At 42.9% G+C, this 18577-nt stretch overlaps 1 protein-coding gene across 4 annotated transcripts in view; it reads right to left on the bottom strand.

Moving 5' to 3' along the window:
• The window catches only part of CCNT1 (cyclin T1), a 33699-nt gene extending 20430 nt beyond the window's left edge, over positions 1 to 13269 (bottom strand). For all 4 annotated transcript variants that reach the window (XM_008070899.2, XM_021718990.1, XM_021718991.1 and 1 more), the window contains exons 1-2: positions 12743 to 13269; positions 11044 to 11125 (exon numbers count right to left, since the gene is read on the bottom strand). In XM_008070899.2, the coding sequence (XP_008069090.1) occupies positions 11044 to 11125; positions 12743 to 12903 (243 nt within the window). In that variant the 5' untranslated portion in view covers positions 12904 to 13269. The remainder of the gene's footprint in view (positions 1 to 11043; positions 11126 to 12742) is intronic.
• Between the last annotated feature and the right edge of the window lie 5308 nt (positions 13270 to 18577).

The raw sequence follows: 18577 nt of genomic DNA, 5'->3' as shown, positions 1-18577 counted from the left end.
CTATAATCCTAACACTTTGGGAGGCCAGGTAAGAGGGCTGCCTGAGCACACAGGTTCAAGTCCAGCCTGGGCAACTTGGTGAGACCTCATCTCTACAACAAATCAAAAAATTAGCTGGGCATGGTGGCACGCTACTTGGAAGGCTGAGGCAGAAGGATCACATGAGCCCAGCAGATCAAGGCTGCGGTGGCCATGAGCATGTCACTGCACTTCAGCATGGGTGACAGATTGAGACTCTGATTCAAAAAAATAAAAATTTAAAAAATGAGATTCTTTATTTAATGTCCATATCAAATTACTTTATACTTTTTTTTTTTTGAGTTGGAGTCTCACTCTGTCGCCCAGACTGGAGTGCAGTGACCACTCCTGGCCACCGCAGCCTCGACCTGCTGAGCTCCGGCGATCCTTCCACCTCAGCCTTCCAAGTAGCCGGAATTACAGGCACGCCCAGCTGATTTTTCTAATTTATTGTAGAGATGAGGTCTCGCCAAGTTGCTCAGGGTGGTCTTGAACCCGCGGGCTCAGGCAATCCACTCATCTCAGCCTCCCAAAGGCGTGGGATTACAGGCTGAGCCACCGAGCCGAGCCCAGCTTACTTTTTTTTTTTTTTGAGTTGGAGTCTCACTCTGTTGCCCAGACTGGAGTGCAGTGGCCGCTTCCGGCCACCGCAGCCTCGACCTGCTGGACTCCGGTGATCCTTCCGCCTCAGCCTTCCAAGTAGCTGAAACTACAGGTGCGTGCTACTACACCCAGCTAATTTTTGGTTTATTGTAGAGATGAGGTCTCGTCAAGTTGCCCAGGTGGGTCTCAAACCCACGGGCTCAGGCAATCCACTCACCTCAGCCTCCCAACGGCACGGGATTACAGGCTGAGCCATCGAGCCTGGCTTATACTTTTTTTTTTGAGTTGAAGTCTCATTCTGTCACCTAGGCTGGAGTGCAGTGTCACGCTCACGGCAACTGCAGCCTCAACCTGCTGGGCTCTGGTGATCCTTCTGCCTCAGCCTTCCAAGTAGCTGGAACCACAGGCATATGCCACCATGCCCAGTTAATTTTTTGATTTATTGTAGAGATGAAGTCTCACCATGTAGCTCGAACCGCTGAGCTCAGGTAATCCTCTCGCCTCCGCCACCTAAAGGGCTGGAATTATAGGCGTGAGCCATTGCGCCCCAAAACTACTTTATACATTTTTTTTTTTTTGAGTTGGAGTCTCACTCTGTCGCCCACACTGGAGGGCAGCGGCCGCTCCCGACCACCACAGCCTCGACCTGCTGGGCGAGGGCGATCCTTCCACCTCAGCCTTCTGAGTAGCCAGAATTACAGACGCGAGCTACCACGCCCAGCTGATTTTTGATTTATTGTAGAGATGAGGTCTCGCTGCCCAGGCGGGTCTCGAACCCGCGAGCTCAGGCAATCCACTCACCTCAGCCTCCCAAAGGCGCAGGATTACAGGCTGAGTCACCAAGCCCGGCTTTATACATTTTTTTAAATGAGTACATTTTTTTTTTTTTTTTGAATTGGAGTCTCACTCCGTCACCCAGACTGGAGTACAGTGGCCGCTCCCGGCCACCGCAGCCTCGACCTGCTGGGCTCCAAATATCCCTCCACCTCAGCCCTCCAAGTAGCAGGAACTACAGGCGCGCGCGCTACCACACTCGGCTAGTTTTTAATTTTTATTGTAGAGATGCGGTCTCGCCAAGTTGCCCAGGCGGGTCTTGAACCCACGGGCTCAGGCAATTCATTCACCTCAGCCTCCCAAAGGCGTGGGATTACAGGCTGAGCCACTGAGCCTGGCCACATTTTTTTTTTTTTAATAAGTAAGTTGAAATGCCCAGAATAGGCAAATCTATAGAGACAGAAAATAGGTTAGTGATTGCCAGGGGCTGGGAGATTGGGAATGACTGCTAATGGGTAAGGAGTTTCCAAGGTGATGTAAACATTCTATTAGTGACCATTGCACAATTCTGTGAATATACTAAAAACCAGTGAATTGTACAAGTTAAAACAATGAATCTCACTGTATGTCAATTATATGTTATTTATATCAAATCTTTAGAAAGAAAATACAAAGCATATACATATGTATGTGTGTATGTATATATATATTATTCAAAGGATTATAAATAGAAGACATTAGCCGGGCTCGGTGGCTCAGCCTGTAATCCCGCGTCTTTGGGAGGCTGAGTTGAGTGAATTGCCTGAGCCCACGGGTTCGAGACCCGCCTGGGCAAGCAAGATCTCATCTCCACAATAAATCAAAAATCAGTCGGGCGTGGTAGCGCGCGCCTGTAGTTCCAGCTACTTGGAAGGCTGAGGTGGAAGGATAGCTGGAGCCCAGCAGGTCGAGGCTGCGGTGGCCAGGATGGCCACTGCACTCCAGTCCGGGCGACAGAGTGAGACTCCAACTCAAAAAATAAAAAATAAAAATAAAAAATAAATAGAAAGCATTTAGGGGACAAAAATTCAAGCTAATACACAGGTAGACAACAAATTTAGAACTAAAAATACAAGAGTAGAGTAATATGACATAAATGTAGCTTGGTGATCTTGGAAACATCAAGGAGTGGAATATTTCAATCAATAAAAGATGGCAATAAAAGATGACAAGAGCTATAATTCACCAGGAGTCAGAGAAACACAACAAATAATTGTACAGAATTTAGCTATCCTACTTTACTTTACTGACTAGAACTGATATTTTAATACTTAATAGTGTCTCTGCTGTTACCTATGCCATACTTTTCTAGAGTTAAGTTTTTCTCCACAAATTCAAGTTAGTAATTCTTTCAGACAAAACCCCAGAAAACAAGGAAAAAAAGTTTTAAATTTTCAGCTGAGAGCGGTGGCTCAAACCTATAATCTGAGCACTTTGGAAGGCGGAGGCGAAAGGACTACTTAAACTCAGGAGTTTGAGACCAGCCTGAGCAACATGGTGAGACCTCGTCTCTACAATAAATCAAAAAAAGAAATTAGCTGCGGCATGGTGGCACATGCCTGTAGTTGCAGCTACTTGGAAGGCTGAGGTAGAAGTATCACCTGAGCCCAGCAGACAGAGGCTGCAGTGGCCGGGAGCGGCCACTGCACTCCAGTCTGGGCGACAGAGTGAGACTCCAACTCAAAAAAAAAAAATCTAGCAGACCACTCAGATGTCCCCTCTCAGGGGACATAAAGAGATTGCTGGTGATTATACAGGACAAATTTATAGGTCGAGCATGATGGTTCACGCCTATAATCCTAGCACTTTGAGAGGCCAAGGTGAGAGGATTGCCTGAGCCCACCGGTTCAAGACCAGCCTGGTCAACTTGGCGAGAGCTCATCTCTACAATAAATCAAAAAATGTAGCTGGGCATGGTGGTGTGTGCCTGTAGTTCCAGCTACATGGAAGGCTGAGGCAGAGGATCACCTGAGCCCAGCAAGTCGAGGCTGCGGGGGCCATGAGCATGCTATTGCACTCCAGCTTGAGTGACAGAGTGAGACTCCAGTTCAAAAAAAAAAAAAGGCAAATTTATGCCAGCACAAATTCTCAAAGTATATGTTTCCTCGAAGTTTTCCACTCAAATTGCACAAAAAAAGCAAATAAAGTGATGGAATATATACTGAGATCTACATTTTATAAAATCAGCTAGTGTTAAACTACATATTATTACTGTGGGAGGAAGACAACAAGATCGCATTATCTGTTTGAACAGAAGAATACCAGGCAGAAGACATCAAATTACTGTTGCACACCATGTATCAATGAACTTGCAATGCAATGCATGTTGACTATTTCACCTGTCACCATATGTTGAAAAATATAAGGCTATAAAATTTTAAATTTTTTCATCATAAATAGGTTCCTCAATGTCTGATATTCCATTACAAGTCAAATATCATTACAATAAAATAGCTGGTCCTAAGCTATATGTTTAACAAAAGTGATATATTTTTCACTATTTCATAAAAACGTGCAATTGAGTTGCTGGTAGGTGATTTGCAAGATGACTCAAGTGCAAAGGGTTAAGATAAACAAAGTAGGTTCAGAGGGAATGGGACAGGAACAAAGGTGTGGAGATCTGGACATAAACACATGTTAAACACTAGGCTGAGTAGTTAAAGGAAATAGATAAAGGAATGTGGGATACTTAAGATTTTTTTTTTGAGTCGGAGTCTGCCACCCAGGCTGGAATGTAGTGGCATTCTCACGGCCACAACAGCCTCGACCTGCAGGGTTCAGGGGCTTCTTCCGCCTCAGCCTTCCAACTAGCTGGAACTACAGGTATATGCCACCACACTTGGCTAATTTTTTGATTTATTGTAGACAAGGTCTTGCCAAGTTGCCCAGGCTGGTCTCAACCCCTGGGCTCAGGTAATCCTCTTACCTGTGCTTCCCAAAGTGCTGGGATTACAAGGTTGGGCCACCACACCTGGTTAAGGAATACTAAAGATTTTAGAAAAATGTAGAACATAAGAAATGTTTAAGGCCAGGCTCGGTGGCTCAGCCTGGAATCCCAGCACTTTGGAAGGCCAAGGCGAGTGGATTGCCTGCGGATGCAGGTTCGAGACCAGCCTGGGCAACTTGGAAGGACCTCATCTCTACAATAAATCAAAAAATTAGCCAGGCATGGTAGCACACACCTGTAGTTCTGGCTAATTGGAAGGCTGAGGTAGAAGGATCGTTGGAGCCCAGCAGGTCGATACTGGGGTGGCCGTGAGTGTGCCACTTCACTCCAACCTGAGTGACGAAGTGAGACTCCAAGTCAAAAAAAAAGAAAAGAAAAAAGAAACGTTTAAAATAAATATAAGCTATTATGTACCCGTAGTATTTAATAAAAATTTATTAAAAGATAAGAAATAATTAGTAAGATTCCACTGGTGGTAGGCAGGACTAGGAGAAAAGGATGGGGAATATTAAAAGCAAATTTTTTGAGCTGGGCGCGGTGGCTCATGCCTGTAATTCTAGTACTTTTAGAGGCAAAGGAGAGAGGACTGCCTGAGACCAGGAGTTCTAGACCAACCTGGAGAACTTGGCAAGGCCTCGTCTGTACAATAAATCAAAAAAGTAGCTTAGCCGGGCATGGTTTTGCACACCTATGTATGGTTCTAGCTACTTGGAAGGCTGAGGCGGAAGAGCCCAGCAAGTTGAGGCTGTGGTAGCCGTGAGCATCCCACTGCACTACTGCCTGGGAGACGGAGTTAGGCTCTGACCAAAAAAAAAAAAAGTTAATTTTTTGGCCGGTGCAGTAGCTCACACCTGCAATCCAAACAATTTGGCAGTGGGGGGAGAGAGAGAGAGAGAGAGAGAGAGAGAGAGAGAGAGAGAGAGAGAGAGAGAGAGAGAGAGAGAGAGAGAGAGAGAGAGAGATAGAATGAGAATGAAAGAAAAAAGAGAGAGAAAGAAATTAAGTTTAGTAGCCACTAGCAGTAGAAATAAAGGGGGGAAAAAACACAGGCATCGCTCTGGAAAACTTATAGGACTACACTGAATATACATGTATGTACTTGCATACAGAAAAAAATTCTAGTGGGATATACTCTAAAATGTTAACAGGATTATTTCTGAACAGTGGGTTATAGGGATTTTCTCCTTTATTTCTTCTTTTCTTCCAATATTATGATAATGAAAATGTATATGTATAGGGAGAGAAATAAAAGTAACCCTATAAAAGACTATAACTAACTGGACAAAAGGGAAAAGAAAAGGACAAGTCAAAGGCAATATTAAGGTTTTAATCCTATATAACTTTGCCTTCTAGGAACTAAAAATATTTCAAAGGAGCTAGCTAAAATGTGATAAATGAACAATAAGTAACAAAGAAAGACAATACCTCATCAAGGAAAAAATTACAAGAGATAAATTTCAATTTAATTTTTGCTCAGTTAACCCTATAAATACTCAATGCTCTTCATGGAGTCACTTATCAAGCATGCTTATCAAAGCATTTTCCCATCAAAGGCAAAGTTTCTCTAGGAGGAATTCTTATTCTAGTTAAATATAACATTTTCTCCATTTTAAAAGAATAATGCAAGCTAATGTTAATGAGTGTTTTCTATGTGCAGCTACTTTAATGAGTGTTTTCTATGTGCAGTAAACAGGTACTACTAATGACTCCATAGAAATGAGAAATCTGAGGCCTATGGTAACTTGCTGAAAGCCACATAGCCTGTAAGCACTGTAGCAAAGTTCCAAATCTAGATGTGTCTGACTCCAGAGTCCATACTTTTAACCACTAAAATTGACCTCTTAAGAGTCAAGTAAGGAGAGTAAACACACACTATCAAGTTTGTTTGGCATTAAACATACAAAATACAAAACTTTTTTTTTTTTTTTTTGACTCAGGGTCTCACTCTGTTGCCCAGGCTAGAGTGCAGTGGCACAATCACAGCTCATCACAGCCTCCAACTCCTGGGCTCAAGCAATCCTCCTGCATCAGTCTCCCAAGTAGCTGGGACTACAGGTATGCATCACCATATCCAGCCAATTTTTTTATTAGTGGTACAAACATCAACACTCCTCCCCCACAAGTAGTTCACCACTACTTTTATCTTCCTCCACTTGAAAATATTTAAGACAGTATATGTAGAAATTCAATTAATGAGGCTGAATTTCTTCTCAAAAAGAAAGCAAGTACAATTCCTGAACTTAAGTGAAAAGAAATAAGCCAGTCATTTGACCATGTCCATTAAAAAAAAAACAAAAACATTACTTCAATTAAAAGACAAGCACTCTACCTACCACTATTGGAAATATACTATATCTTAATCTGAGAGGTAGTTACATATAATAACACAAAATAATAATGCCAAAATTAATCAAGTTGCATGCTTCAGATTTTTGTGCTTTACTGCACATACCTCAACAAAAAATTTCAAAACACAAAAGAAAGACAAGGGCTCTAAACTCCAAAACACTATAAATAAAGAAATACAAGCCAGGTGTGATGGCTCAAGCCTGTAATCCCAGCACTTTGGGAAGCAGAGATAAGAGGGTCACCTGAGCCCATAGGTTCGAGACCAGCCTGAGCAACATGGCAAGAACCCATCACCACAATAAGTGAAAAAAAATTAGCTACGCGAGGTGGCATGTGCCCATGGTTCCAGCTACTTGGAACAAGAAACAAAAACAATAACACACAACAAAATGAGAAAAATATTCACAATACCTAAAAGAGCTCCAATATATAAGGAGCTCATATAAATAAGACAATCAAAATTTAAAGGGGGCAAAAAAGTCAGCAGTCAACTTTTCACTCAATTATTATATTTCATGAGATCAATGACCATAAGGCAGAAAAAACTCAACTTCACGAACTGAAGTAATGCAAATTTGTTTTCCTTTTTTTTTGAGTTACTCACAGCCACCACAGCCTCGACCTGCTGGGTTTAGGTGATCCTTCCGCTTCAGTCCTCCAAGTAGTTGGAACTACAGAAGCATGACACCAGGCCCGGCTAATTTTCTTTTAATTTATTGTAGAGATGAAGTCTCATCACGTTGCCCAGGCTGGTCTCAAACCTGTGGGTTAGGCAATCCTCTCAACCTCAGTCTCCCAAAGTGCTGGGATTACAGGCATGGGAGACACCAGCCCAGCAGAAGCAATGTAAATTAAGAAAATAGTTTAGGGCCAGGCGCGGTTCACCCCTATAATCCCAAGGCTGAGGTGAGAGAACTGCCTGAGCCCACGGGTTTGAAGCTAGCCTGTGCAACTTGGCAAGACCTCATCTCTAAAATAGATTTAAAAATTTGTCAGACGTGGTGGCATGTGCCTGTAGTTCCAGCCTTCAACATGCCACTGTACGGCCTTCAACATGCCACTGCACTCCAGCCTGGGCAGCAGAGTGAGACTTCAACTCAAAAAAAAAAAGAAAAAGAAAAAAGAAAAGAATTTAGGACCCCATCAACCTTGTTCACCAATGTATCCCTAGCACTTGACAAGTAGTTAGAACTCAATAAATATTTACTAAAGTAACAAATATCAGTTGTTAGCTACAGTGTAAAGAAAAGAATACTCTCCTATAGTGCTGGAAACATAACTGGTATCATATTTCAGTAGGGGAAATTTACATGACAAAAATTGTACATATTGCATACCCTTGGGCATAGCAATTGTACCTACAGAAATTTATATTTACATTAAGATGTTCATCCAAGTGCCCTTTATATGTACAAGACTACCCCATGGAGCATTACAATAAACTAGAAACAATCAAAATATCTATCAACAGGAAGCTGGTGAAATAAATTGTGGTCCTATAGAAGCACTATGTGGCCACTTAAAATAATGACAAACCACACAGGGCACAGTGGCTCACGCCAATAATCCCAGCACTTTGGGAAGTTTAGGTGAGAGAATTACCTGAGTCCACGGTTTGAGAACAGCCTGGTCAACTTGGTGAGACCTCAACTCTACAATAAATCAAAAAACTTAACAGGGCATGGTGACACATGCCTATAGTTGCAGTTACTTGGAGGCTGATGTGGAAAGATCACCTGAGCCCAGCAGCTTGAGGCTGCAGTGGCCAGGACCATACCACTGCCCTCTAGCCTGGGTGACAGAGTAAGACTCCAACTCAAAAAAAAAAAAAAAAGAAAAGAAAAAAGGCCAGGCATGATGGCCCAAGCCTGTAATCCCAGCACTTTGGGAGGCTGAGGTGAGAGGATTGCCTGACCCCACGGGTTCAACCAGCCTGGACAACTTGGCAAGCTCTCATCTCTAAAATGGATTTAAAAATTAGCCGGTTGTAGTAGCACACGCCTGTAGTTCCAGCTACTTGGAAGGTTGAGGCATAAGGATTGCCTGAGCCCAGTAGTCGAGGTAGCCGTGAGCATGCCACTGCACTCCAGCCTGTGTGACGGAGTGAGATTCCAACACAAAAAATAAATAAAAAACCCAAAAAACGAAGATATAAAGATGACTTTCCATAGTGTATATAACAATATACATAATATATAATATGCATATACATACATATACACATATATACATAATATATAACATCATATACATAATAATGTAACAGTATATATTGTATATAACATATAACAATACATACTGTTGTGTGATAAAGGCAAGTTGCACAATAGTAGTATATAGTAATATGTGATTTTAAAAAAATAGAAACACAGAAATGCCAATGTATGTACACACTATATGCCAAACATTTATCAATGGTTACCTGTGAGAGGGATTACAGAGCGGCTTCATTTCTTATATGACACGTTTCTATATTGTTTTAATTTTTACCATGGGAATTTATTACATTTGCAGTAAGAAAAAAAAAATAACATGAAAAAATGCATGAGAGCTTGAAGGCATATATAACAAACATATCAATTTCACAACAGTGTATCAAGTCACAACAATGTATCAAGTCCTCTCACTGAGAAAGGTGGCTCACGCTTGGAATCCCAGCACTTCTGAGGCAGAGGCAAGAGGACAAGCTCAGGGGGTCAAGACCACCCTGAGCCAACACGGCAAGACCTCATCTCTACAATAAATCAAAAAATCAGTTGGGCATGGTGGCACCTGCCTGTGGTTTCAGCTACCTGGAAGGCTGAGGCGGAAGGATCACCTGAGCCCAGCAAGTCAAAGCTACAGTGGCTGTGAGTGTGCCACTGCACTCCAGCCTGGGTGATACAGTGAGACTGACTAAAAAAAAAAAAAGTCTTCTCAAATTTGAATTTTGATTCATCACAGCTAAACTCTTATAATTAGCATACCAAAAAGATAACATTTGTGATCTGTTAATCCCAAAATATGCCTAAAATCTATCTTTTAAAGAGTATCTACAACTTCAAGTTAAATTAATCACTGGATTTTAGATAAGGTCATGACATCCAGAGAATATCTCTGCATTGGATAATTACCAGACCATTCATTCACTCAGTGAGTTCACCAAAGGTGCTTAGAGATGAGTCTCTGTCCTTGTTAAGCTTAATACACAGAAAATAAAAAATTTAAAAGATAAAAATAGGGGGAAACATATATTAACCTGTATATGTGCAGAGTGGACAAATTGACAAGATTAATTTCACCCCAGTTTTGAAATCATAATAAAAGGTAAGAATTGTAGAAAACCTTCAGAATTGGCAAAAAAAAAAAAAAAAAAAAACCTAAGTATTTCCTCTTAAAATTTCACTCTTTATCTGCTACCTTATATTCTAGTGCTACTAGATGGCCTTATTAAATGCTGTTTGGGCCAGGCTCAGTGGTTCAGCCTGCAATCCCAGCACTTTGAGACACCAAGGCGAGTGGACTGCCTGAGCCCATGGGTTCGAGATCAGCCTGGACAACTTGGTAAGACCTTGTCTCCACAATAAATCAAAATTAGCCGGGCGGGTAGCATGCACCTGTATTCCAGCTACTTGGAAGGCTGAGGAGAAAGGATCACCAGAGCCCAGCAGGTCAAGGCTGCGGAGGCCCTGAGTGAGCCACTACACTCTAGCCTGGGCAACAAAGTGAGACTAACTCAAAAAAAAAAAAAAAAAGCTATCTGGCTTATCTCTTCCTTAGTAAGAAAGGTATACTCCCCAAGCCCAAAACGCTAACATTCTGTAAAGAAACAAAGTATCGTTCTGTCACCCAGGCTAGAGTATGGTGGAACAATCATAGTTCACTGTACCTTCCAACCCACAGGCTCATGCGATCCCCCTGCTTCATTCTCCCTAGTAGCTGGGACTACAGGTATGGGCCCCACATCCAGCTAATTATTTTTTAGAGATGGAGGTCTCTGGTTTCGCTATGTTGAACAGACTAGTCTTGAACTCCTGGCCTCAAGTGATCCTTCTGCTTCTGCCTCCCAACCAAAATTTTAACTTTAAGCCTTCAAAAATCTACTTCATTAGAGAATCCGCCTATGCTAAGGATGTACTAAACCTACCAGACAACTAGCCACTTCACAGGAAACTTTGAAGGCTGGATTCAGAACAGCAGTATGACACATAAGGAAAGTGATCAACCTAAATTCCAAATTTCAAATCATAGTTCAGAAGCAAAGACTAACCACAAATGAAATAGTTGGAATCAATCACAAAAGGATTACAACATATTTTTAAAATTATACTTACATTCCAATGGAACTGTGTAAAGGACTGAATCATGTAGAATCGATGCATGTATACTATAGCAGTGTTGATAGTCAATTGTGAGCTGAGGTGTTCAAGTTAAGGTCCAAAAAACAGGAAGGCAGGCAGTGTAAAGCCCAAAATATTAACCTCTATCTCTTCTCAAAAAGACCAAGGCCAAGCACAGTAGATACTACTAAATAAAAACCATACTTACCTCTCCAAATCAAAGACCAAATCTGTTTTCTTTCACTAAGTTATTAATTGCCAACTGACACTTGGCATACCATACATATAAAATTTAATATAAATTTATTGAATGAATGGCCCTCCCTGATCTGGTCCCTGGGTATGTCTCCACTATCTTTCTCTAGCAATTTTCAATTCCATTTCTCTGACAAGCAAGCCTACTCACATGGTGATCCCTGAGACCAAAAATACTTTGAAATGATTAGATAACTCATTCACTGAAAAGAAAAACTTTTAAATGCCTTACTTCTAAAGACCTCAGCAGACAATATGGGGTACAGAGATGACACAATCCCATCATGGCAACAACCTTAATGACAACACATACAAAAAGGAAAGCATTTTAAAGGATACACTGCAACAGAATTTCAAACAAAACTCGGTATAAATAGAAAACAAACTGGCTATAAAAAAGGACACCTATTTTGAGGTGAACACACCCTTAAGTATATAGTTGGTAACACATTTAAGTGGAAGCAGCACCCAGAAAACCTTCATACGCAGAGTGGAAAGAGCTTTAAAACTATAGCGGTTCTCTCCACTGCAATACAATAAGTGTATTTTCTGACAAACACATAGAGGGAAAAAAATCACTTAAATTACTTCATCTTTGAAATATGAAGAAAACAAATACATACCAGCACTCTGAATAACTTAAGAATCCAATATTTTGTAAACGATTAAAAACATTAGATTCCCGGGTCTACACGCCTAAAAACCTAAACTGACATCTTGCCTTCCCCTAAAATTCTATAAAACTCTTAACAGCACCTACTAACTGAACGTCTGTATACTAAGCATTGTGGTGGGCATAGAAACACCAGAGTTATTCCATTTTACGGAAATGGAGGTCAAGAACTTAACAGATCGTTTAAATAGCTAATATGTGAGAGATGGATTTTGAACCAAGACTGGGGCATTAATTCTTAGGCCAACTTTTATAAGACCTTCAGGTACTGAATTTCCAGAAACTCTCTTTACCCACTAAGTCTGGGAGGCAGCCGTCAACAGTGAAACCTTTACCAGACCTCTACAGCATAGCGGAAAAAGGAGATCTTAAAATCACCAGAGCAGGGCAACCCCCTCGAGCCCCCTCCCGCTGTGGAAGCTTTTCTGTCCTCTCGATAAATTCTGCTTTCTTTAAAAAAAAAAAAATCACCAGAGCACGTCAGAATACATTCAAGAGGGACGAGGAAAGGCTGGTTAAAACACAAAGGCGGGAAGGATACAAATTCCCAGCAAGGTTAGTGGCACCGGTGAGCGAGCGGGAAATTAACGCCGCCTCGCTTCCCTCGCGCGAACAGTTTCACCCCTCCCCAACGTGGGTTCTCCACCTAGACATCCAGCTTCTGCCCACCTTCTTCCTCCCTTTCGACCCCTACCAGTCTGAGACCTGGACGCTGGAGCATGGAGGCACCGACTCCAAGGCCGAAGGCCTAGGCCGCAAGGATACACGTTAAGACGTTGCCCCATCTCCTGGAGCAGATTGGCCGCCTGCTGGCGATAAGAAAGTTCTTTATCTGGGTCCAGGCCAAAACGACGGGATGGGCTATTTTCCAGCTGTTCTCGAGTAAAATACCACCGTTTGTTGTTGTTCTTCCTCTCTCCCTCCATAGTGCTTCAACCAAAAGGCAGCGGCAGAGGCTGCAAGCACTTCCCAGCGTCACCTAAGCGGCGACACACATCCGCTGTGCGAAGGCCACTGCGACGTGACGAACTTCCTCAGGGACTCGACGGCCAGGTTCTGACACGCTTCCGTTGAGGAAGCGAAAGTCAAAGGCCTACTTCCGGAAGGGAACTCGCGACACCCCGTAAACGAGATAACAGCCCCTGTACTACCCGGAAAGACCTTGAGGCGAGGACGCAGGCGCGTCACGTGACCCTGGGGAGGTCAGTGGGATTAGAAGTTATCGTTTAAAAAAAAAAAGCCTCTTCCCGCGAGAACTGGGCTGAACGTTCGCGCCCTGGGATAGGCGGCGAAGCCAGTGTACGGCTTGAGGTGCCCGCCCACGCGCCGCTCCGCGGCTTCTACGACAACTTCGTTTGTGGCGCAGGCGGGGATGTAAAATGGGACCGATGAAGAGCATAAAAGAAAATAGGTGAAAGTGCTTATCCTTGAACCAAAAATATTTTCTAGAAGAAAAAAAAAAAAGAAAAGAAAATAGGTAAAACTATAAGAAAAATAATCATAGTGGCCCACCTTGTTGCTAGGAATGAAAGTCCCATAACCCACATAAATTAGAGTCGTTCACTGAAAAATGTGTAGCCCAAGCCTTGAAACCATTCTTGGGATTCGCCACAATGCTCCCATGGAAAGGAATACACTGAAACTGATAGCAATAGCTTAGCGTTTACATGTCACAGGCACAATACTGACTTAATATACTGCTTCATTTAATCGGCCCAACTCCAAGAGGTAGGGCTGTTTTCTCGCCTGTTGGCGAGGAAAGCCTCCACCCGCCTCACTTGTGGATCTACACGGTCCTGTTCTCTGCCAGGATGGAGCCCGGCCCCAGCATCTGACAGCTGTTTGGACCTGGGCAAGATAGTTAACCTCTCTGTGTGGCTTCTATGACACGTAAATGGTAACGTTTCTGGTTCTGTAGGAGAGTAAATAAGGATCTAATGGGGTTCTGTTGCCGTGGCTCACGCCTGTAATCTCAGCATTTTAGGAGGCTGAAACAAGTGGACTGCTTGAGCCTGGGCAACATAGCAAGACCTCATCTCTACAAAAAATGAAAAAATTAGCCAGGCATAGTGGCTTACGCCTGTAATCTCAGTACTTTGGGAGACTAAGGCGAGAGGTTGCTTGAGATCAGTCTGGGCAAGGTAGCAAGACCTTGTCTCTGTTAAAAATTTTTTTTAAAAAAGATATAATGAGTAAAAAGCATTTGTACTTGTATCTGATACTTAGAAAATATTTAGTAGGTCTTGCTGTTACAGTATTTGTTACATTGTATTGAAATTGAAGACAAGAGCAATGCCTTCATTTTTTTATCCCTACCATCTGCCTAGTTCTGCCCTGGGCCCTAGTAAATAGTTAATTCAGTAAATCTTTTTCAAATAAGTACTCAAAACACCGCACTATGCAGAAACTGAGACTCCAGGAAATCAAGTAGCTTGCCCAACTCTACACTGCCAATAAGTGTAGTTTTTTATTGTTTTTGTTTTTAAAGTTGTGGGGCTGTACTAGTCAGGATTGCATACATAAGTGGTTTAGGTACAAGTGAAGTTTTGGGCTTCCCATTGGACCCCACTTCGCCTGGAGTAGAATCAGAAACGCTTATCAATAAGTGTAGTTTAATTTTGGGGTTTTTTTTTTTTTTTGAGTTGGAGTCTCAATTGGTCGCCCAGACCAGAGTGCAGTGGCCGCTCCCAGCCACCACAGCCTCACCTGCTGGGCTCCGGCAATCCTCCCGCCTCAGCCTTCCAAGTAACCGGAATTACAGGCATGCGCTACCATGCCCGGCTGATTTTTTGATTCATTGTAGAGATGAGGTCTCGCTGCCCAGGCGGGTCTCGAACCCGTGGGCTCAGGCAGTCCACTCACCTCAGCCTCCCAAAGGCGCGGGATTACAGGCTGAGCCACCGAGCCCGGCTTATAAGTGTAGTTTTTAAAATCAAGTTTAATTTCACTGCCCATTCCATTCTAGCATGCTGTATTCCTGTGCTTTTCTGAAACCACACTCATTCTACCTTGATTAAATTTGGATAATTCTAGATATATTTGGATAATATTAGAATCTCTTATCTTTAATAATATTTTGGTTTTGTCATTTCTAGACATGGATATTCTTAGTATGTTTGGTTCTAACTTATTCTCAGAAGCATTTCTTTCCATATCAGATCTCTTTTGACATATACTGTCCACAGTCAGTATTAGCTCCACTTTACCCTGGAGAAAGTGAAGTTCAGAAAGATTTAAATGACTTACTCCTGATTATAAGGTAAAAGAGCTTATGATTTCAAGCTTCTTCCATCACAGACTTTTGTCTTGTAATAGGATCAGCATTTATTTAATTTTTTTTTAGTAGAATAAGAAATTTTTTGGTTATATATGTATGTTGTCTTTTGGTTTTTTTTGTTTGTTTTTTGAGTCGGAGTCTCACTCTGCTCAGTCTAGAGTGCAGAGGCATGCTCACAGCCATTGCAGCCTCAACCTGCTAGGCTCAGGCGATCCTTCTGGCACAGCCTTTCAAGTAGCTGGAACCACAGTTCCTGGCTAACTTTTTGATTTATTGTAGAGATGAGGTCTCGCCAACTTTCCCAGGCTGGTCTCGAACCTGTGGGCTCAGTCAATCCTCTTGCCTCTGCTTCCCAAAGTGCTGGGATTATAGGTGTGAGCCACCACGCCCAATGTCTTTTGTTTTTATTTATTTAGTTATTATTAATTTTTTTTTGAGTCGGGACCTCAGGCTATCATCAAGGCTGGAGTGCAGTGGTATGGATCACAGCTCACTGCAGCCTCGACCCCCTGAGCTCAAGAGATCCTGCTACCTTAGCCTCCTGAGTAGCTGGAACTACAGTTTTGTGCTACCATGCCAGCTAATTTTTTGTTTTTCTGTAGAGATGAGATCTTGCTATGTTGCCCAGGCTGGTCTCAAACTCCTAGGTCCAAGCATCCTTTCATCTTAGTCTCCCAAAGTGCTAAGATTACAACTGTGCCACCGTGCCTGGCCTTATTTTTAATTATTTTTTTTTTAGTCAGAGTCTCACTTTGTCACCCAGGCTGGAATGCAGTGGCACAATCATAGCTCTCCACAGCCTCAAACTCCTTGGCTCAAGCAGTCCCATTGCCTCAGTCTCCCAAGTAGCCATGACTACAGGTACCCACCACCACTCTTTTTTTTCAAGAGATGGTAATTACCTATGGTGGTCTACAACTCCAGACCTTAAGCAGTCCTCCCAAAGCACTGCAATTACAGGCCTGAGCCACCACCCCCAGCCTATGTTATTTTTTATTTTTGAAATTATTTATGTATGTAGGTATGTATTTATTTTGAGTCAGAATTTCACTCTGTTGCCCAGGCTAGAATGCAGTGACACACTCACAGCCACCGTAGCTTCGATGTGCTGGGTTTAGGCGATCCTTCCACCTCAGCCTTTCAAGTAGCTGGAACCACAGACACTTGCCACCATGCCCAGCTAATTTTTTTATTTATTGTAGAGACAAGGTCTTGCCAAATTGCCTAGGCTGGACTGGAACCCCTGGGATCAGGCATTCCTCTTGCCTCCGCCTCCCACCACACCTGGCTTAATGTTTTTTTGTTGTTGTTGTTGTTGTTTGTTTTTTGAGTTGGAGTCTCACTTCATCACCCAGGCTGGAGTGCATGGCACACTTATAGCCACTCCAGCATCGACCTGCTGGGCTCCAACGATTCTTCCATCTCAGCCTTCCAAGTAGCTGGAACTACAGGCATGTGTTACCATGCCCAGCTAACTTTTGATTTATTGTAGAGACAAGATCTCGCCAATTTCCCCGGACTGGTCTCGAACCCGTGGGCTCCCAAAGTGCTGGGATTACAGGCTGAGTCACTAAGCCCAATCAGGCTTAATGTTTTTTTGGGGTTTTTTTTTGTTGGAGTCTTACTCTGTTGCCCAGACTGGAGTGCAGTGGCACGCTCCCGGCCACCGCAGCCTCGACCTGCTGGGCTCCAGCGATCCTTCCACCTCAGCCTTGCTGGAACTATAGGCGCGCGCTACCACGCCCAGCTAATTTTTGATTTATTCTAGAGATGAAGTCTCACCAAGTTGCCCAGGTGGATCTCGAACAATCCACTCACCTCAGCCTCCCAAAGCGTGGGATTACAGGCTGAGCCACCAAGATAGCCAAAATTATTTCTTCCAAATCCCTCTTGCCTAATTCTCTGACCTGTGCTTGGTTCTCCACTTAATCTCTTGGATTGGTGATTCCATATTGAGTTTGCTATCTTGGCTTAGTATGGCACTCTTCTGGAATCTGTCAAGCTGCAACCAAGGCTGCTAACCAAGACTTGCTACCCTGACATACAGAAGGGGGATCCTGTGTAAACCAGAGAAAGGAAATGTTTTTTGACTGAAGATGTAATTATTAGAAAGAAGGAAACCATGATAACATAATTGCTAAATACAGGAGTATTTAAGCCAGGCCTAGATTCAAATCCTGGTTATTCCTTTTTTAAATAATCTTAACGATTTGTAAGTGTACAGTTCAGTAGTGTCGACTATGTTCACTTTGTTGTGCAACAGTTCCCTCGAACTTTTTCATGCTGCAAAACTGAAAGTCCACTGAACAACTCCCCATTTCCCCTTCCTCCCATCCTCTGGCAGCTACCATTCTACTGTTTCTTTGACTTTGATTACTTTAGATGCCTCATGTAAGTGAAATTGCATAGCATTTGCTTCATATGAATGGAATTGTACAGTATTTACACCAGTAACTTGGTGTAATGGCCTCAAAAAATTCCACCTTTTTTTTAACCAGCTGTGTGATCTCGAATGTCATCTCTGCTTCTTAAAAGAACACCATCTGGCACATAGTAGGTGTTCAGTGCATTTTTTTTTTTTTTTTTTTTTTTTTTTGAGTTGGAGTCTCACTCTGTCGCCCAGACTGGAGTGCAGTGGCTGCTCCCGGCCACCGCAGCCTCTATCTGCTGGGCTCCGGCGATCCTTCCACCTCAGCCTTCCGAGTAGCTGGAATTACAGGCATGCGCTACCGTGCCCGGCTGATTTTTGATTTGTTGTAGAGATAAGGTCTCGCCAAGTTGCCCAGGCGGGTCTCGAACCCACAGGCTCAGGCAATCCACTCACCTCAGCCTCCCAAAGGCGCGGGATTACAGGCTGAGCCACCAAGCCCGGCTCAGTACATCTTTATTGTTGAAATAATGTTATCCTTCATATACATTACCCTTAAAGAACAACGGACAAACTCCTAAACCAGAGAAAAAACTTTTGTAATCATTTCTTCTAAATCCCACCTATGTAGCTGCTATTCCTATAGCCTCCTAAGTATCTGGGATTACAGATGTGTGCCACCAAACCCAGCTTATTTTTTTATTTTTGTAGAGATTAATCTTGTTCTGGGTACAAGATTATAACATATTTCATTGTGGTGGTGGTTGTTGTTGTTTTAGAGATAAAGTCTCACTGTGTTGCCCTGGCTGGACTCAGATTCCTGGGCTCAAGTGGTCCTCCCATCTCAGGCTTCCAAGTAGCTGGAACAGGCATGTACCACCACACCCAGCTAATTTTTTGATTTATTGTAGAGACAAGATCTTGCCCAGTTGCCCAGGGTGGTCTTAAACCCCTG

The sequence above is a fragment of the Carlito syrichta genome, unplaced genomic scaffold, assembly GCF_000164805.1.
Source record: "Carlito syrichta isolate Samal-C Ts95f unplaced genomic scaffold, Tarsius_syrichta-2.0.1 Scaffold314050, whole genome shotgun sequence".
NCBI classification, from domain to species: Eukaryota; Metazoa; Chordata; class Mammalia; order Primates; family Tarsiidae; genus Carlito; species Carlito syrichta.
Note: the sequence above shows the minus strand (reverse complement) of the source record. Positions and strands in the feature narration are given on the sequence as shown.